Raw genomic sequence first — 21,757 nt, forward strand, 5'->3', positions numbered from 1 at the left:
TTCGCCTTGGAAGGGGCACAAAGTGACCCAAAGCAGCCCTCTTCGACTCGTGGTTCGGGCCTCCGGCCAAAGCGGTGCACAGCCCCAGTGAACATGCCATTTCCCCAGGGCCATGCAGGGCTTTCCATTGTTTGTAATGGAACTGCGCCATCTAGTGTATTTTAAACTCCTGTACTGCTGCTAGGTTTTATTGTGGTTGTATTGTTATATTGTGGTTTTAATGTTCTATATATTTTAAATTGTTTTACTGTGTGTTGTTTGGTTTTAGTTTTTGTGAACCGCCCAGAGAGCTTCGGCTATTGGGCGGTATAGAAATGAAATGAAATAAATAAATAAATAAATAAATAGTGGCTGCTGAAAGCTCATTTTTGAAAAGAAAAAAACAACTTCCAGCTTATTTCTGATGGGTTTTTTTTGTGTGATTACTGGGGGAAGGGACGGAACACATCCTGGAGGTTGACAATGTCTTGTAATGGACCCACAAACTTCCGTGAGTGGGCAATCACGAGTGCACAATAAATGCCTTGTGTAGAAACGGCCTGAGACTGGAGTGTTAAAAGCCAATGATTTTCATAGCAGTCCCTTCAAACTGGGACCACCCTAACCATTCGGCAGGGGTCAGGCAGTGGCTGAGGTGACAGATGCTGGGAAGTAGCAGCAAGGTGTTGGAGGAAAGAGCTATGGAGCTCATGGCCTACGCTATGCCCCCTAAGCTAGCCTGCTGCCTTCGGTTTCAATAGAGGATGCTGTTCCGTCACCAGTGTTGAAGAAACAGTCTAATCAGCTTTTGTACATGAAATGGGAAAGGTTCCATCTTGTTCTTTGCCTCAGGCAGCAAAATGTCTTAGGACAGCCCTGCTTCAAATATAATTCATATGAAAGTTCCATATTCAAGCCATTAAACGCAGGCTGCCTCAGTTCAAGAATTCTGAGAGCAGTCAAAAATCCCTTGTTTCTATTGCAGACTTAGGGATGGGGGAGAAATCCTCCATGGACCCCAGTGAGTCTGGATTCAAAAGAATCCCGCCCCCCGGAATCCGTGGAGGATCGGAAGAATTACCTCCACCTCCACGTGGAATCCTCGCCGGCCAGATCCTCCTTGCCGGCCAGCTCTAGAGCACCAGCGATACGGCCGCCACTGCCGTATCGCTGGCTGGGCGGATTGACCATGGACGCAAATGTACGCCATTTGTGTCCCTGTTTTTTCGCACAATAGGCTACGCAAATATTTGCGTAGCCTATCACGTGAAAAAGCAGGGACGCAAATGGTGTCCACTACGCCATTTGCGGCTGGAAAGGTCTTAGTTTAAGCTAAATGCAGCCATTTATGGCTGCATTTACCTTAAACTAAGACCTTTACAGCTGCAAATCGCATAGTGGACGCCATTTGCATCCGCACTCAATCTGCCCAGCCAGCAGTACGGCAATCAATGGCGGCTGTATCGCTGGTGCTCCAGAGCCGGCCAGCAGCTCTGCGAAATCGCCATGGAGCGGACCCAGCTGGCTAGGATTCTGGGGGGGAGGGATTGATCACCTCCCCCCCTGCGGACACCCCCCCTTCCGCCCATCCATAAGCCTTCTGCCCATCCCTAATTGCAGTTCAGATTGCCTCTTACAAGAGCTAGACAGAGTTGTTCTTGGTATTTACATTTGTTGATGTAATTATCTCAAATGTATTTTTTTTTCAATGGTAAACTTAGATGGGTAGCTATGTTAGCCTGTTGCAGCAAAAACTCAGTACCTTGCGGTACCTTCAGGATTAACAGATCTATATCTAGTCCACAGAAGTATAAGAACATAAGAAGAACCCTGCTGGATCAGCCCAAGGGTCCATCTAGTCCAGCATTCTGTTCGCACAGTGGCCAACCAGCTGCTGACCAGGGACCCACAAGCAGGGCATGAGCACAACAGCACCCTCCTGCCCATGTTCCCCAGCAACTGGTGTACATAGGCTCACTGCCTCTGATTCTGGAGGTAGCACATAGCCATCAGGACTAGTAACCATTGATAGCCTTCTCCTCCATGTCCAATCCCCTTTTAAAGCCATCCAAACTGGTGGCCATCGCTACATCCTGTGGTAGAGAATTCCATAGTTTAACTATGTGCTGTGTGAAGAAGTGCTTCCTTTTATCTGTCCTGTATCTCCCACCAATCAGCTTCATGTGATGACTCTGGGTTCTAGTATTTTGAGAGAGGGAGAAAAGTGTCTCCCTATCCACATTCTCCACACCATGCATAATTTTGTAGACCCCACCATGCGCTGTGTGAAGAAGTCCTTCCTTCTATGTCCTGAACCTCCCTGCATATTTCACAATATATCTGGAGGTCTTGAAGGTCTACATCAGGGGTGGGGAACCTTTTTTCTATCAATAACCACATGGCCTTGGGGGTCATCTGTCTGTCAGGGCCTGCATGCCGGTGGTGGTGGACAAGCCAGTGATGAGCAGGGCCAGAGCCAAAAGTGGGTAGCACACCCCCTTTCCCCTCTTTCTCTTTCTGACACTGCTTTCTCTCCCTCCCCCTCCCCACCCAGCAGATTGCCAGGCATGGGACATATCATTCTTGCTCGAGGTCCACACCCGGTCTACAAGATTCCTTGTTGCTTATGCTATGCTCCATTGTTCTAGCTGCACAACAGCTTCCCATGTTCTGGGCTCATTTATTTTACATGCCCTGAAATGATGCTCTACCTACACAATCTAATCCTATGTCCACCACTCTTTTAAAAGAGCTTTTATTTACCTGCAGCTCCACCAGATGGCACTCACCGCAGCAGAGGGGAGTCATGCTGCTGCCAAAACCTCCACCCCTTCCGTCATTTTAACATCAGTTGTCCTGCCTGATTCACACAATGATTTTCAGGAAGGGGGGGGGGGCAGATGTGGGTTGGGCAAATACAGCCTAATTCCCGCCCCTCCTCTGGAGGATAGTGAAATGTCCTGCAACTGGACTGCTTCATCATCCATGCCTGTTTGCAGATGTTTCATTGCACAACCACAGTTTGTTGCAAACTGCAATAGCCAGCGCTTGCCTTGGGAAAAATGGGGCAGCCCCAGACACAGTGTGATCCCTGATCTACCTTGGTACTCACTAATCTTCTATTATTTGGAAGACTAGCAAAGAGAATGCTTTAAGGAGCACCGAAGTAAATTGGGACCAAACTACATGTAACAAACAGCTGCATTCATCTTTGTCCCAATGCATTCTTTCTTATGAAAAGCAGTACCAGGAGGCGTAATCTTGAGCATGAAGATTTCGCCCCACCACAGAGGAGGCAAGGAGAAAGGCTATTTAACAACTTCCCTTCCGGCCATTTCTCTACTCAGACATAGCACACCCAAAGCTGATTTTCCCCTCCATATGGAAAGCAAAGAGATGTGTATATTTTCCCCCACAGGGAGAAAATCAGCTGGGGAGATGATTTGGAGTTTGAAAAATTGCCTGAAGGGAAAGGGTTAAACCCCTCCTCCTCACCCACCAGTCTTCGTTCAGTATTGTGGTGTAGTGATAGTGTGGTGTAGTGCAGGCGTGGGCAGTCTTGAGGCTTGTGGGAGCTACTCTGAGGTTGTTCTTTTGCTTGAACCCCACAATCCACCAACCAGAGCCAGATGCAAAAGGCCTACACTCAGAATTAAAGAATTCTGAGTCCAGGAATTAGCTTGAGTACCAGAACGGAATGGAGCTCATGGTTCTTCCACAGAAGAATCCACTTCTGGTTACCCCAGGCTTTCTTCATTTCAGCAGTACAATTCAGAGTTGGGGGGGGGGAATCATTTTGTTGCTTAATTAAACAATTGGGAGTCAGAAATGCTCGCTGGTCTATGCAGATCACCCAGACTACTTTCTCTCCACCCCTGGTAGAGTTGTTGGAGTGCTGGACTGGGAGACTCCGACTCCAGCCCTACTTCAGAGGTTAGGGTGGAAGGGCCATTTTGGTTATGGAACCCCCATGTGGACAACCTTCCCAGAGGGGCTTTCTGGGTGCCAATTCTGTCATCTTTTTGGCATCAGTAGAAGAGCTTTATCATTTGTCTAGGCCTTCTAGCATGTCAACTTGCTGTTTTTAATTTTTGGATTTGGGGGGGTATGTTCCTAAGCTAGTTTTTATTGCAGTTTTCATTGGCACTGCTGTACACTTTCTGTGGTTGTTAACTGTTTGACTTTACTGATTTTTGAATGTTATTTTGATGCTGTTAGCTGCTATAGGAGCTGTCTGCCGAAGAGTGGCATATACAATATTTCAATAAATAAAAACATTAAAAATGTGTAATTTGACCCTGTGTGCTATACATTAACCCCAGACGTTACCTGCAGACACTTCCTAATAAGCTATAGTCCCTGGTACCTCCCTTCCCTATGACTCAGAGCCAATCCTCACTTTAACATTTTGTGCTCAGAAATAGATACCGGAGTATAAACTACTTTCTTTAATTACTAGTTTCCTCTCACTATTCCTTCGCCTTAAGTTGCAAAACAGCATTATTTAAAATGTAAATTGCAAAATAAAACTGAAGAGAAAAAAATGAGAGGAAACCAGTAATTAAAGCCACAGACACACACGCGCACACACATGCACGCAAGGAACAGGAACTAACTGATTAAGGGGTGGGGACTAGGAACTAATTAAGGGGCAATTGAGGGGTCAATGCCGCTTGCTACCATGCTGAACAGAAAGCAATTACAGGGGCAAAAGCCACAAAGAGGAAGCATCTAATTAAAGATGTAGAAGCCCATAAAAGCCTCTTTAACGCTTTGCCAGTTCACACTAGACTAGAGCTGCACTTGCAGATGAAGTGAAGAAATAGCCACAAATCCAGCCTGAAAAAATAAGGAGAACACTGGAAAGCAACAGGATGGCAATAACGTTGTCTAAATTCTCCACAAAAATGGAGTGAAAACAGTCTGTTAAAATAGAAAGGGATGAATAGTGTAATCAGTCCACTCCCAAGTTCTCCCATTTGGATTAACCAGCTGTGCTTAGACACCTAGGAGTTATATCTGTGATAAGTTGGTTAGTTCCCCCAACCTTTGTGGCGAAAGCTGGCTAGCCAATTCCTGTACTTATGAATTAATGGCCAGGGCTGGGCTTCTGAAGTTTCCTGGCTCACCTAGATGGCTCTGTCCTGGGCCTCTGGACAAGCTGTTACTCTTGCAGGAGTACAAAGGGAGGGCAGGAAGCACACATCACCAAGTACTAGGAATAAAATTAAGGGAAAGCGTTGGTTGTGCATCCGACCACATGGGTCTGCAAAAGCTTGTGCCACAATAAATCAGTTAGCTTTTAAGGTGCTGCCAGACTATTTTTGAGTTTCCAGTTCTGACTTCTGGAGCTAAAGACCCACAGTTAAGAACGAATCATGATCCCACGGGGCAAAAGCATTCAACACAAATCTGCTATATTCCACGTTCTACACAAAAATCACCCTAGGACTGCAATCCCACGCAGAGCCCCTTTTTAGTCGTTGGGTGACAGCAGACGAATAATTACGGAGTGCCTCTGAGCAAGTGCAGAAAGCCTTTTTTCTCCTACCAAAGAGAAACCCTGGATAAGCATAGGGCCAGGCTGTACGTGCACTAAGCTGCCCCAGTGGCCTACCTGCCTAGCCTGTGCCTTCTACCAGGGCATCGTTAGAACCAGGAATGGTGATTCCACCCCGGAACGTTTACAGGTTTGGGGGGCGGGGGTCGCTCCACACCCACGAGTGCTAAAAACTTGGGAGCGGGGGCTGTTGTTCTAGGCAAGCTGTGCTAAGGTCTCCCGACTCCCGGCTGGGGAAAAGGGTTCTGGAAGGCGGGCGGGGAACCCACCGCCCGGGCGCGCCGGCGCTCGGGCGGGAGAGATGGGGAAGCGCTGGGGCCGCCCAGCCTGCCCGGTCGGCGGCGGGATCCGCGCTGGACGACCTCCGCTGCCGGCGCCACTGCAGGGCCCGCCCGCGCTGCGCTGCTGCGCGGTACTGCGCGCGCCAGCTTTGCGGCGCGGCTCGCCATCGCCGCGGCCGGTGCGCGCCGCGGCGACGAGGAGCCTCCCCGGCGGTCCCCACCCTCGCGGCGCCCCTGCCGGAGCGGCTCAGCATGGCCCACGCGGCGGCGGAGTCCTCCTCCGCCGCCGCCGCCGCCGCCCGGCTCGCCCCCGGCTGGGTACTGAGCTAGGAGGCAGCGCGCGATTCCTCTTCGCCCCTGATCGCCAGCATGAACGTAGCGCTTCAGGATCTCGGCAACAACGTGAGTGGCGGCGACGGCGGCGGCCTTCGGCGAAAGAAGGAAGGGGGCCGCTCGGGGCTGCGGGGCGGGGGCGTTTGTTTTCGACGAGCGCCGGTTGCCGGGCGGGGCAGGCGGGCACCCCGCGCGCAATCGCCCCTCTCCGCTTGCGCTCCCAGTGCAACTACAGCGCGGCACGAGGGAGGGGCTGGGGGTGGCCGCGGGGAAATGAATCGCCCTCAACTTTCTTTTTCCAGGACCCTCCATTGCGCCCCTCTCCCCCACCGCCTGTTTAGGACAGAAAGCCTCGACGACGATTGCTCCTGTATGGGTGCGCGCGCGCACCTTTCAGTCCGGGGGTGCTGCTTTTTTAACCCGAAAGGGTCCTTTAAGGCAGCCTTCCCCCAAGCTGGGGCCCTCCAGATGTTTTGGACTTCAACTCCCATCAGCCCTATCTGGCATGGCCAGTGGCCAGGAGTGCTGGGAGTTGTAGCCCCAAACATCTGGAGGGCACCAGGTTGGGGAAGACCGCTCTGAGGAGTGGCGTGTTTACATCCCCATCCTGTCTATGGAACCTGCCATGTTTACTCGAGGGCAAGCCCCTAAGGACTTTGGTGGGATTACTCCCAAGTAATTATGTGTTGGAGCCCTACCCTTTTGGCAGAAGTCACCTTAGCTGCTACGTTTGCTTCCATATATAGGATTGGAACCGCCTCGCCCCTGGCCAGCATGATGGGGTTCACTTCCGATAGACGTCCCTGTATTTGCCAACATTGATTCCATGGCCCACACCGCAAACGCCACGGCCCCCTCCTCGCCAACTCCAAAATGTTAATCTTCGGTGCACTTACAGTCCCTGCCTTCTCCCAAGCACAAGTGGCCCTAGGGCTTGTGGCGAGGAACCCCAGAAACTTGCTCCTTGGGGTTGCTTGCTTGCCAGGGCTTTGTGGCAGTGGTAAAGGGGTTAAGGACTTCTGTGTTTTCTCAAAGGCACCATGCCCAGAGAGCCCATGGGCATCTCGAAACTTCAGTGCTAAAAGCCTGATGGTTTACAGGAAAGGACCGGTGCATGAAGCAGGAGTCAGAGGGCACGGGACCAGGAGTCTGGCCCGGGAGGCACTGGGTTTTCTTCAAGATCAGTTAACACCAATTAGTTATCGTGTAACGCTCTGTAACCACCCTGCAGTGTAAGAGTGATAAATGGGTGGCGTTGTCTGTCATAACTAGTGGTAGAATCCAACCTATTATTTATTTATTATTACATTTCTATACCACCCCTTAGCCAAAGCTCTCTGGGCGGTTTACAAAAGTGAAAACATTAAAATACAATGTACGAAGTTTAAAAACCATTTACACAAAAGCGAGCGGAGGACAGGAAGGCCTGGCATGCTATGGTCCATGGGGTCATGAACTAAAAACTTTTTTTAAAAAATCCAACAATAAAACGACACAGCTTAAAAACAGTATACAAAAGTAAGCAGAAGGAACAAGAGTTCTCAAAGGGGAAGGCCTGCCGGCATAACAGCGTCTTTAATGCCTGCTTAAAAACCTTCAGCGAGGTCAGCAGGCGCGTTTCAACCGGCAGGTCATTCCACGACTGAGGGGCAGCAAAGGAAAAGGTCCTCCTGCATGTGGCTGCCAGTCTCACATGAGGCAGCCGCAGCAGAGAGCCCTCAGAGGACCTTAGGTGGCGGACTGGGACATAGGGGAGGAGGCGCTCCCTAAGGCACCTTGGACCTAGACTATGTAAGGCTTTAAAGGTCAGAACCAGCACTTTATATTTTGCTCAGAAACAAATTGGCAGCCAGTGTAAAGATTTTAAAACTGGTGTAATATGGTCTCCACGGGGTGTCCCAGAGACCAACCTAGCTGCCATATTTTGTACCAGTAGAAGTTTCCGAACTAAATATAAAGGCAGCCCCTTGTACAGCACGTTACAGAATTCAAGCCTAGAGGTTACCAGCACATGCACCACCATTACCAGGTCCACGTGTTCCAGGAATGGGCGTAGTGGGTGTATCAGCTGAAGCTAATAATAGGCACTTCTCACCACTGCCTCCACCTGAGGTGCCAGGAGCAGGGTTGGGTCAAGAAGCACCCCCAAGCTACGAACTTGTTTCATCAGGGGGAGTGCAACCCCATCCAGAACTGGTTGACATACCTCAGTACCTGAATCCGGACCCTTCACGACGAGCACCTCTGTCTTGCCCGGATTCAACTTCAGCTAGTTCTCCCTCATCCAGCCCATTACCAACTTCAGGCAGTCATTCAGAGGAGTCATACCTTCCTTGGATAAAGATGATAAGGAGATTTGGGTGTCATCAGTATACTGATAACACCCAGCCCCAAACATCCTGATGATCTCTCCCAGGCGGTTTCATAGAATCAGAATAGTACAGTTGGAAGGGGCCTACAAGACCATCGAGTCCAACCCCCTGCTCAATGCAGGAATCCAAGTCAAAGCATCCCTGACAGATGGCTGTCCAGCTTCGTCTTGAATACCTCCAGTGTGGGAGAGCCCACCACCTCCCTAGGTAATAGGATCCACTGTCATAGTGCTCTAACAGTCAGGAAGTTTTTCCTGATTAGCTATCCCGCCCAATTTTGTGTCATCTGCAAATCTGATCATCATTGCCTGCACCTCCTCCTGGAAGTCATTAATAAAAATTTTGAAGAGCACTGGGCCCAGGACTGAGCCCTGTGGTGCCTCGCTCGTTACCTCTCCCAAGTTTGAGAACATTTGAGATGCATGCCCTGTGTGGCCAGAGGCTTGGCTTTTGGTATGTCCATTCTCTCCAATATGAAATAATTATGTGGGCCGGTTGACCCAATTTGGAGAATGTCTTGAGATGTTTGGGCCTGTAGAAATCAATGACACTGACACCCTAAAGCAGGGGTGTTGAACCTCTTTCAGCCCAAATGCCGAATTCTATTTCAGAGAAGCTCTCGGGGGGCACACTCCAGTGGTGGGCATGGCCAAAGGCAAAAGGGGTCAGGGTCAAAATACCAGCATATTTTAGCTTAAACTTTTACTGTTAGTAACTAAGCCAGTAATTAAGAAGCGGGGGGGGGGGGCGGACTGTGCAAAAGCCAGAAAACCACCAAACGATTGGCGGTCAGGAAAGAGGTGGGGCCAGAGGAAGGGGCGTGGCCATCTGCGAATCCTGGAAGGCTGAATTGGGATCTGAGGTGAGCTGGATTTGGCCCACAGGCCTGAGGTTGAAAGCAGTGGCTTTTACGCTTTCCATCTTCAGGGAATGCTTTCCATGTTGAGGAAACCATCTGTTCAATGTAGAAGATTAAGAACACAAGAAGAGCCCTGCTGGATCAGACCAAGGGTCTGCTAGTCCAGCATTCTGTTCACACAGTGGCCAACCAGCTGTCGCCTGGGAACCCACAAGCAGGGCACGAGCACAACAGCACCCTCCCACCCATGTTCCCCAGCAACTGGTGTTCATAAGCTCACTGCCTCTGGTACTGGAGGTAGCTTCAGATTCTGAAGCATGGGTGTGCAGTCATCTCACAGGGCACACTGGCCAGGCCTCATTCAGCCCCACTGCTTTGGGCCTCACTGCTGCCCTACCCTATGTGTGAACTGCCCCACACTATACTCTCCTGCAGCTGCACATTGCAAGGGAAGAATGGCAGGTAAAAGAGCTGCTGCTTTTCAGAAAAGCTTGTCTGTCGTTACTGTTCAGTCTTCTCCCAAAAGAGGGTCTATGACCCCCCTGGCAAAGGCGAAGTACAGGCTGAAGGGGCAGGATTGCAGCTTGAGATCGACAGGCATATGGTCAAGGAACACCTCATTACTTTGAATGAGTTCAAATCTCCAGGGCCAGATGAACTGCATCCTAGAGTCATAAAGGAACTGGCAGAAGAACTCTCAGAACCGCTGTCTATTCTCTTTGAGAAATCATGGAGGACCGGGGAAGTGCCAGATGACTGGAGGAGGGCTAACGTTGTCCCTATCTTCAAAAAGGGTAAAAAGGAGGAACCTGGGAACTACAGACCAGTCAGTCTGACATCAATCCCTGGGAAAATTCTGGAGCAGATCATAAAGCAATCCATCTGGAAGCACCTTGACAACAATGCCGTGATTACTCGAAGCCAACATGGATTTGTCAAAAACAAGTCCTGCCAGACAAATCTGATCTCATTTTTTGATCAAGTCACCTCCCTTGTAGACCGTGGGAATGCTGTAGACATCATATACCTCGACTTCAGCAAAGCTTTCGACAAAGTGCCCCATGATATCCTGATGAGCAAACTAGCTCAAAGTGGGCTAGATGAAACAACGATCATGTGGATCCACAGTTGGCTACAGAATCGTACTCAAAGAGTGCTTATCAATGGGACCTTCTCAAGCTGGGGAGAGGTAACGAGTGGGGTACCGCAGGGCTCAGTCCTGGGCCCAGTGCTCTTCAATATTTTTATTAATGAATTGGAGGAGGAGGTGCAGGGAATGCTGATCAAATTTGCAGATGACACAAAATTGGGAGGGATAGCTAATACTTTGGAAGACAGAAACAAAATTCAAAGTGATCTGGATAGACTGGAGTGCTGGGCAGAAAACAACAGAATGGCATTTAATAGGGACAAATGCCAAGTTCTGCACCTAGGAAAAAGAAACCAAATGCACAGTTACAAGATGGGGGATACGTGGCTCAACCACACTACGAGCGAGAAGGATCTTGGAATTGTCGTCGATCACAAGCTGAATATGAGCCAACAATGTGATGTGGCTGCAAAAAAGGCAAATGCTATTTTGGGCTGCATTCATAGAAGCATCGCTTCCAAATCCCGGGAAGTACTAGTTCCCCTCTACTCAGCACTGGTTAGGCCTCATCTGGAGTACTGTGTCCAGTTCTGGGCACCACACTTTAAGAAGGATGCAGACAAGCTGGAGAGGGTTCAAAGGAGGGCAACAAAGATGATCAGGGGACTGGAAACAAAGCCCTATGAAGAGAGACTGAAAGAACTGGGCATGTTTAGCCTTGAGAAGAGAAGACTGAGGGGAGATATGATAGCGCTCTTCAAGTACTTGAAAGGTTGTCACAGAGAAGAAGGCCAGGATCTCTTCTTGATCATCCCAGAGTGCAGGACACGGAATAATGGGCTCAAGTTACAGGAAGCCAGATTCCGACTGAACATCAGGAAAAACTTCCTGAGTGTCAGAGCAATACGGCAATGGAACCAATTACCTGGGGAGGTGGTGGGCTCTCCCACACTGGAGGCCTTCAAGACGAGGCTGGACAGCCATTTGTCAGGGATGCTCTGACTTGGATTCCTGCATTGAGCAGGGGGTTGGACTCGATGGCCTTGTAGGCCCCTTCCAACCCTACTATTCTATGATTCTATGATTCTATGACCTTCCCATGGAGGAACTCCAGATAAGCTTTGAAGGAACCCCAGGGGTTCCCCTGAAAGAGCCCAGTTTGAAAAGCCACTGCTAAAAGTGACTGTTCTGTTGGAGAATACAGTGGGCAAAATGGGAAGAGTGAAATAAGGGTGGAGCCTTCACAGGAAAACAGTTTACTTTTCATTCATCCTTTACGGGCAAGGGAAACAAGGAGCCAAGGAATTCTAAGCTACAGGAAAGAGAACTGGGGGGGTAGGGGCAGCCTTGTGTAGCAAGGGTGGGAGTGGATAGTTTTATTTTCCCAGGAGATGGGCATCCCTCAAGCTGGTAGAGTGGGTGGGTATTCCTGTTTCCAACTGCCAATATGTTAGTAAAGCATATGCACAGATGTCAACGGTTCCCAGGAACTTTCCTTCGCGACTCTGTTTTCCTTTTCCTGCCAAATGTTTGTTCATCACAAAATTGAGAATGTCCCCTGATTCAGCAAGGAGTTTGTTTATTTGCAAAAACCCTGTGCACAGTATTAGGTGAAGATGACACCTTCTTGGGCCTTGGCTCCTTGCCATCTGGATGCTGCGGAAGCAAGAGTAAAAAATGTGATCTCTTTTTCTTTCTTTTTTTAAAAAAATTGAACGCAAAGGTCATGATTGTGGGGAAGAAAGCAACTCATGCTTTCTGTTTTCCAGTAATCTGAGGGTGTAAGCCTTTCGGGTAAGCCTGAAAACTGAGAACTCTGCACATTTTGGGCAGTTGTGTTCATCTCAGTGGGATGTTAACTCTGAAGCCTATGCCTTTGTCCACACAATGGACTGGCACCACTTGTGCAGTGGTTGATCTCCAAGCCTGAGGTAGTTCTCCTGTTCACCTCAAACAACTCCTCTAGGACATAGAATCAATGAAACTTAGTATTGAATGAAACAGCAAAAGGCCTCCTGTGCTGGCTGAACAGTTTGGATCATCTGGCATATGTACACTGCAGACCTTTGAGTTTAATGGATAGGATGTCACCTCTAGTGAGCAGACCTGAAGCCATCTTACCATGCAGTGGTTCTTATAACTGGGATATGTGCCACATCAACCTCTCCCAGGCACACTGGGGTATGGCATGACTGCTCTCCATCGTCAGTTGTATGAAGCTGCTTGGTAGCTATCCATATTTTGGCAAGGGGAGGCGCGCTTTGGAGTCATACTTCACTCTTACACTTGATAAGGTTGACTTTTAAAGTGTGCACGAGTAAGAATCAACTTTCCTCAGAGGAGCCTGCCCATTTGTTGTGTGTTTCAGCCCACATTTGGGCCATGCCTCCTGATCTGGAAGAAAGCGAGCTCAGAGCAGCGACTCACACAGAAGGACATTGGCAGCCATCTCTCCGGGCAGGTGATCCCACTATGTCTCTGTACCTGGATGATGGAATGCTGCCATGGCACCTCCTGCCAGAGACAGAACAGAATCCTTCAGAGGATGATGGGAAGGATACAAAGTCAGAGCAGTTGATCATGAAGAGATACAGCGAACATCCTCCTCTGTGAGATATTACTTTGGCGTCATAGGTACTTATCGGTTAATTTATTTCTTGTGGCATAGAGAAGCAGTTCTCTTCCAACATGCTGTTCGGGTATTACTATAGTAGTTGACTACTAACACACACACACATACCCTAATATAGCCAAGCTGGTTCATGAGGAAACCCCCGCTCCCCAATCCACCATTAGGCAATACTTTTATTAGGGCTAACCAAAATGCCACAAAAGTCTGCAAGCTTTCAAGTTCTCCAGAACTCAGAATCAAGCTAGGTGGTACAAAAAGAAACAGAAAGGCTAAAAAATGTGGCCTGCTGTTGCAGCTGTGAGGTCTGTAGCTTCAACCCATTCTCAAAATGGAGATTTGCAGTCTGAATGAATTGGTCAGTAGTTGGTGTTGCAGGTATCAGATTACACTTAGCAATGCATTCTGGGGCAGAGCAGCAATGGTTGATTGCCATTTCTGAAAACATAAAGGCCAGCTGCAACTCAGATCTGTCTCTTGCCTTTGGCAAAACACACAGGTTCCCAAGTCGGCATAGAACAGAAGTACAGAGAAACGCAACAGTCTTCGTATTAGTAACGTATGCCCATGCCCTTCCTGAGTGTTAGGGAGCGGCGTGTCATTTTCCTCCATCTCTAGCCACACTGTGGCCTTAAAAACTTTTGGAGAGCAGCCACCCAGCATGCTTGATCACAGGGGAGATCTTAGCTAACAACACCCTAGCTCAGGAGTCTCTGGTCGCCTTCTTTTTTCTTTTTTTGCCAAGGTGCCCTTGAAAAATGTAGCTCCTCCTTCCCTGGAGCAAAACAGAGTTTTGACTTCGGGCACAACCCTATGCATGTTTCGACAGAAAAAAAGTCCTACAATTCCCAGCATTCCCCAGCCAGCTGGGGAATGTTGGGAGTTGTATGACTTTTTTGTGTCTAAACATGCATAGAGTTGCACCCTTACTTTCTTCTGTACTCTTTGCTCTCCTTGTCAGGATTAACTGATCCACTCCATATTCTCTGTTTTCATTGACTGTCCCGCGTATAGATAGATGAATCTCTAACTTGAGTCTGGCACAGAAGCCAGATAATGTTCACCCTGCCCACCCACCCTGCACACACTCACACACTCTATAACCCTGGTCTACTCATCTGTCATCACTGCAGGATTAGGGGTAACTGTTGTGATACTGGATGAGCTGCTCTTCAGTCCTTGGTTATAGGGCTGTGCCTGTTTTCTGAGAACATGTCATTTGATACCTTCAGATCCAGTTGTTGTTTTCTTGCTTTCACCCATCTCATTTGCCTAGCCCTCACGTTGTCTCCAGAGAGAAAACTAGAGATCTGTGGGGCCGTGACAGATGAAGTCTTGGGAACCAGAAGGGCCTGACCAGCAGGGTTGGCTTTTAGCACCCTATAGAGCTCCTAACCCTCTCTTTGCTAATCGGTATTAGTCAATTTTGCATATCTCCAGTATCTCAGGCCGTGATTGGGTCTCCCATCATTTCCTTTTGATAGGCTGGGAGCTCCATATAAACCTTCCTGGATCATCTCAGGCCTAGTTCTGGTCATTTTACTGTTGACCCACTGCCAGTGAGTCAAGTTTACCTTGTTCCCTCCAGCTGAGGCCTGCTTGATTCTGCCTTTGAGTCCTATCCTCACTTGCTTTCCCATTTGCCTCGTATCTGTACATTTATTGATTTATTTCCATTTCATTTACAATATTTATATAGCATGTAATAATGAAGGTTCTCTGGATGGTTCACAAGTAAAAATTAAAACCGTAGTGTCTAAAAATAAAATAAACATGAAATCTGAAACAGAATTACACATTGCTTCCCTGTGTACTGACCTCACAGTTTATGACTGTCTCCTCAGCCATGCTAACTGCATCACTTTGGAAGTGGCTAGCAGATAAAGACCAACTGGTGCCTTGGTGCAGTTGCCAACCTGGTAGCCAATATGTGACAGGAGCCAATGTGATATAGTGCAATAGGTAGTGTGTTGGTCTTAGACCTGGTTCAAATCCCCACTAGGCCGACTGGGTGTTCTTGGTCAAGTCACTGTAGCCCTGTTCACAAGTGGAGGGGAACTTGTGAACAAGGCTATAGCAACTTGCCCAAGGACACCCAGTCAGCTGAGTGGGGATTTGAACTGCATCCAAGACCAACACACCATCTGTTGTACCATATGGCGATATATATATATAGTGATATAGTCACTATATAGTAACTATATACTGACTGTAGTGACTGAATGTGTGGAGGGTAGAGTGGGTCTGCATTCACTGGCCACATCCTCTGATGTCTGCATGTTCAGCTGCTTGCACATGAAAGGAATCTCTACATTTGACCTTCCTCAAATGTTCCGCTGAACGCAGAGGGGTGTTTTGTCATCAGGGATGAGGCCTGCAGGTGTGGTATGGTCCACTTCCCCCTGTGTGAGTTTTGTAGATATGTTGGGAGGGAGCAATTGAGAACAGGACTACGGTCTCAGTCTAACCTACTTCAGCCTGCTTCACAAGGTTGTTGTGAGGATAAAATCAGATCTTTATGACATTTGTAAGCTGCCCCCATAGCATAAAGTTCTCTTGGCGGTTTAGAATAAACAATACCTCCATGCATACTAACCAGAGCTGTTTGGAAGAAGGGCAGGATAAAAATAATACCAATTGTATTAGTTACTATTAGTAAAATTAATTATTAGTAACCAGAGGCCACTTTAAATCCCTCCTTGCTCCTGACTGATTGCTACCTTATTGTTATCAGCTGCTTGTGTGAACATAGACTGGCTGGGTTTCTTCATGGAGAAAATTGGTTATGTGTGGTAAGCAGGTACAAATGAGCCATTCTAAGTGGCCCCGACATTGCAACTGCATTGCTTGTGCTGTCTATCCCTCAGCCATGCATTTTGAGGTGCCTTTTCTCTCAGACCACCTTTACCGGGTGCCAGTCTCTGTCTTTGTCCGGCGTTGTCCTGTTCTTTGGCGTGGCTATGGTTTTGTGGAAAGCTCTAGTGCAGTGCGCTGGGTGAAAGTGGAAAGGTGCAGAGATAGGAGGAGGAGGTAGCGGCCATGGCAGCAGTGTTGCTAGGGGATGGAGCCACGGGTTGCCAAGAAACAGAGGACAAGCCTCTGAGAAGCAAATGTGACACTTGTCAGGAATACTGATGACAAAACAGCTAGAGAGACAGCCATAGCAACTTGCGAAGGATGAAAGGCCTCTTAAGAACATAAGAAGAGCCTTGCTGGATCAGACCAAGGGTCCATCTAGTCCAGCGTTCTGGTGGCCAATCAGCTGTCGACCAGGGACCCACAAGCAGGGCATGAGTGCAACAGCACCCTCCCAGCCATGTTCCCCAGCAACTGGTGCACATAGGCTCACTGCCTCTGTTTCTGGAGGTAGTACATAGCGATCAGGACTACTTGCCGTCGATAGCCTTTTCCTCCAGGAATTTGTCTAACCCACATTTAAAGCCATCCAAACTGGTGGCCATTGCTACTTCCTATGGTAGGGAATTCCATAGTTTAACTATGTGCTGTGTGAAGAAGTACTTCCTTTTATCTGTCCTGACTCTCCCACTAATCAGCTTCATAGGATGACCACAGTATTTTGAGAGAGGGAGAAAAATGTCTCCCTATCCACATTCTTCAGACCATGCATAATTTTGTAGACCCCTATCGTATCACCCATAACCCTCCTTTTTTCCAAGCTCAACAATCCCAGCTGTTGTAACCTTCTCTCATAGGGGAGATGCTCCAGCCCCTTGATTATTTTAGTTGCCCTTTTCTGCACCGTTTTCCAGCTCTACAGTATCTTTTTTTAGGTGTGGTGACCAGAAATGGACACAGTATTCCAAGTGTGGTTGCACCATAGATTTGTATAGGGGCAGTATGATGTTGGCAGTTTTATTCTCAACCTTTTCTAATTATGCCTAACATGGAGCTTGCCTTTTTTATAGCGGCTGCACACTGGGTTGACATCTTCATTGAGCTGTCCACCAGAACCCCAAGATCTCTTTCCTGTCACTGCTAGCTCAGATCCCATCAGGCTATACTTGAAGTTGGGATTTTTTGCCCCAACGTGTATCACTTTACACTTGCTTACATTGAACCGCATTTGCCATTTAGATGCCCATTCTCCCAGTTTAGAGAGATCCTTTTGGCACTCTTCACAATCCATTTTTGTTTTAACCACCCTGAATAATTTGGTGTCATCCGCAATCTTGGCCACTTCACTGCTCACTCCTAATTCCAGATCATTTATGAACAGGCTGAAAAGTATTGATCCTAATACAGATCCCTATGGGATCCCACTATTTACTTCCCTCCATTGGGAGAATTTACCATTTATTCCTACTCTGTGCTTTTTGTTCTTTAACCAGTTACTGATCCATAAGAGGATCTGTCCTCTTATTCCATGACTGCTAAGTTTGCTCAGGAGTTTTCGGCGAGGGACTTTGTCAAAAGCCTTTTGGAAATCCAAGTAAACAATGTCTACCGGATCCCCCCATCTATATTTTATTTTTATTTATTTATTGCATTTATATCCCACCTTTTTTTCCTCTTGCAAGGAACCCAAGGTGGCTTACATTATCCTCCTCCTCTCTGTTTTATCCTCACAACAACCCTGTGAGGTAGGTTGGGCTGAGAGTTTGTGGCTGGCCTAAAGTCATCCAGTGAGCTTCCATGGCCAAGTGGGGACTAGAACCCAGATCTACCATGTGGGCCCGGTGATTTATCTGCTTTCAATTTATCAGTAAGGTCGAGAACTTCATCTTTTGTCACCACTATTTGATTCAGTTCCTCGGACTCCCTTCCTGAAAACATCAGTTCAGGCATAGGTATCTGTCCTATATCTTCTGCAGTGAAGACAGATGAATAGGGATGTACGAAAGACTTACCTGGCTCCGTTCCGGGGCATCCGTGGTGGGGGGAGGTGCTCCGTTCCTCCCCCCAGAATCCTCCCCGGCTGGCTCCGCTCTGCGGCAGATCTGCAGAGCCGCCAGCCGGGGCCGGCCGCAGCCGGAGTTCCGCCACTTGCACCCCTGCTCTTTGGCGTGATAGGCTACGTAATTATTTATGTAATAAATATGACCGCTATGACGGCCGCCATTTGTGGCTGCAGCAGCCCGGCAGCGGCCGGGAGACCAGCTGGAGCCACCACCAGAGCCGCATCCGCCGCCAGGTAAGCGCTGTCCTTTGGGATTCCGGGGGGTGGCGGGGGGGGGGGAGGCTGTTCCGCCACGGATTCCAGGGGGCCGGATTCTCACTGGAGTCCTTGGCGGAATTCTCTGACATCCCTACGAGATGAAAAGAATTCATTCAGTTTCTCTGCAATCTCCCTGTCCTCCTTCAGTACTCCTTTAACTCTATTGTCATCCAGTGGTCCAACTGCCTCCCTAGCTGATTTTCTGCTTCTAATGTATTTAAAGAATTCTTTATTGTTGGCCTTGATGTTGTTAGCGATATGCTCTTCAAAATGCTTTTTTTGCATCCCTTATTGTCTGTTTGCATTGCTTTTGTGCAAGCTTGTGCTCCCTTTTGTTTTCCTCACTTGGGCAAGACTTCCATTTTCTGAAGGAAGCTCTCTTTTCTCTAATAGGTCCCTTAACACTGCTCATTAACCATGCCAGCGACCTCTTGGACTTGGTTCTACCTTTCCTAACCTGTGGTATACATTTTAGCTGGGCTTCTATTATTGTGGTTTTGAGTAATCCCCAAGCATTTTGAAGGGGTTTAATCGTTTTGACTCCCCCTTTTAGCTTCCATTTCACCAGTTCCCTCATTTTAGAGAAGTTTCCTCGTTTGAAGTCAAATGTGACTATGTTGGACTTCCTGGGCAATTTTCCACTTAAATATATATTAAATCTGATAGCACTGTGATCACTGTTTCCAAATGGTTCAGCAGCATTTACATCTCGTACTAGGTTCTGGATGACACCACTTAGGATTAAATCCAAGGTTGCCTCCCCTCTGGTCGGTTCCATGACCAACTGTTCTAGGGCACAATCACTTAGGGCATCTAGAAATTTAACCTCTTTCTCATGGTTGGAACATGCAATTGTCCAATCAATGTGGGGGGTATTTGAAGTCACCCATCATTACAACACTTCCTTGTTTGGAGGCCTCCCTGATTTCGTTTTCCATCTCAAGGTCACTCTGAGCATTCTGGTCTGGGGGACGATAACATGTTCCTAGCACTAAATTAGGTTTGGAGCCTGGGATTGTCACCCACAGTGCTTCTGCGGAAGAGCCTACCCCTTTTAGGTGTTCTAGATTGCTCGACACTATGCCCTCTTTGACATACAGGGCAACACCTCCCCCAGTACGCCCTTCCCTGTCCTTCCTATAGAGTTTATATCCAGAGATGACCGTATCCCACTGGTTCTCTCAGCTCCACCAGGTTTCTGTAACGCCCACTATATCCAGGTTTTCCTTTAAAATCAAGCACTCCAACTCTCCCATTTTGGCGCAGGGGCTTCTAGCATTTGCACAGAAACACCTATGCACAGTAGCCTTCCCCAGATGCCTCTGGCATGTGCATCTTTTGCTATGAGACGCTGGCCCCTTTGATTGGCTGTTATGTTCTACCATGTGCTGCTGGCCTATTTCCTCCCCGTCTACATTTGGGCCATCAAAAACATTTTCATCTTCATCCCTTTGGGATGATTTAACCCAGACCGGATGCTTCCCAGTTCCTGTCGGCTTTCCCCCAGGGTTTATTTTAAAAGCTGCTCTGCCACCCTTTTAATGTTTAGCGCCAGCAGTCTGGTTCTATTTTGGTTCAAGTGGAGCCCGTTCCTCTTGTACAGGCCCGGCTTGTCCCAAAACGTTCCCCAGTGCCTAGCAAATCTGAACCCCTCCTCCCGGCACCACCATATCATCCACGCACTGAGACTCTTCAGCTTCGCCTGTCTAGCTGGCCCTGCACGTGGAACAGATAGCATTTCTGAGAAAGCTACCTTGGTGGTCCTGGATTTCAACCTCCTAGCTAGCAACCTAAATTTGGCTTCCAGGACCTCATGACTATGTTTCCCCACATTGTTGGTACCAACATGGACCATGACACTGACTCCACCCCCAGCACTATCTACTAGGCTATCTAGACGGTGCGTGATATCCGCAGCCTTCGCATCAGGCAGGCAATTCACCATGCGGTCTACACACCCATCACAAACCCAGCTGTCTGTGTGTCTAATGATCAAATCTCCCACTTCCACAAGCCCCCTTCCTCCTGAAGGCACGTCAGCACAAGAGGATATTTGTTCGTCTTGTGAGGAATGGGTCCCTCCTAAGGGATCATTTCCCTCTTTCTCAGAATGACGCCTTCCTTCCCTGAGACCCCCATTCTCCATGACAGCAGATGAGCTGTCACCCTGGGAGTGGGATACAGATAATGGGTCCCTGAAGGTCTCGTCCCCCAACCTCTCTGCCTCTCTTAGCTTTTCCAGGTCAGCAACCTTGGCCTCAAGGGAACGCACTTGTTCACTGAGAGCCAGGAGCTCATTACACCGAGTGCACACCCACAACTTCCGTCCAGCAGGTAGACAGTCATACATGTGGCACTCAGTGCAATACACTGGATAGCCCCCTCCCCACTGCTGGCTTTCTACCTTCATAACTGGTTTTTTTTGGGGGGGGGTCCCTGGAAAACTTAGTTGTTTACTACAAGAAGGTGGGGAAATTATTCATAGTTATTTATTTACAGTTACTTACTGTGAGTACGGAGTAAGGAGGGGAGAGTTCACTGCCCTGGCTTCCTCGCCCTGTTGCTAAACTCGCACAGTTGCTTTACTCGGTTGTTTGCTAACACTTTGTCACTGGGGCTCCTCGCACTTGGAGAGCTCTTAGCTCTTGGGGACAGACGCCTCCTTTTTCGCCAAGCTGCAGCGGTTGTACCTGTCAGGGTGGACACTGAGCCCATAGAATCCCAGAGTAGTTCTGATTCTGAGGAAGAGGAATCGCTCCTGGGAGAGGAGCGTGCTCATCTTTTCCAGGGCCAACAGCTGACAGAGATTCCTCCCACCCACATTCCTAGCTTAGATAACAGTCCTGGGAGTGACAGAGCGTGGGAAGCAGACTTGCTGGACGTGCAACGCCGACGTAGGGAGCAGCGCCAAATGGAGGGCGCGGAAAGGAGGCGTAGTGCCCAGTTAGCGCACAAACAATGGTTGCGCCCAGAGGATCCAAGGGAAAAGGGGAGGGACTCTCCCTAGCCCTTAAGTTCAGGGTCTGCCAGTGATTCCCTTTCAAACGGGGACCAACTGTTCCAACTTAGGGCATAGGTACTCTGCTGCTCATTTCTAGTTGCTAACAGTAGAGTTGTTAAGTTGTAAAAGAGGAATAAAGCTTTGAAAAGAATCCCTTTGTCTGTGTCTGGTCTTGGCTACTGGATTAGACTGAGAGAGGCCTCCAAGGAGCCCTTGACAGCACCTATGCTGGAACTGTTCAGTGCACTGGGCAGGGAGTGGACATGAACAACACTCTTAACAGAATAAGTAAAATGACCCTTCCTGCCAAGCTCAGGCCTTCACCGTACTGGGAGAGGCAATCGGCTGCGGAGACAAAAAATTATTATCTCTTAACAGCTGAGGAGCAAGGAATCCAGGGAAACTGCAAGAATCAGACACCATGGAAGTGAATAGGATTGCCAACTGGCTACGAACAAAATGGCCTGGTCTGCTCTT

The 21,757-nt window shown here is 48.5% G+C and overlaps 1 protein-coding gene across 1 annotated transcript in view; it reads left to right on the forward strand.

Moving 5' to 3' along the window:
* Positions 1-5,853: 5,853 nt before the first annotated feature.
* Positions 5,854-21,757, forward strand: part of ECE2 (endothelin converting enzyme 2) — a 73,838-nt gene continuing 57,934 nt past the window's right edge. The window contains exon 1 of the mRNA XM_084847637.1: positions 5,854-6,222. Coding sequence (XP_084703763.1) covers positions 6,190-6,222 — 33 coding nt within the window. The 5' untranslated portion in view covers positions 5,854-6,189. The remainder of the gene's footprint in view (positions 6,223-21,757) is intronic.

This window comes from Heloderma suspectum, chromosome 3 (assembly GCF_057233095.1).
Source record: "Heloderma suspectum isolate Gila_16-S chromosome 3, 16-S_ref, whole genome shotgun sequence".
In the NCBI taxonomy this organism is placed as follows: Eukaryota; Metazoa; Chordata; class Lepidosauria; order Squamata; family Helodermatidae; genus Heloderma; species Heloderma suspectum.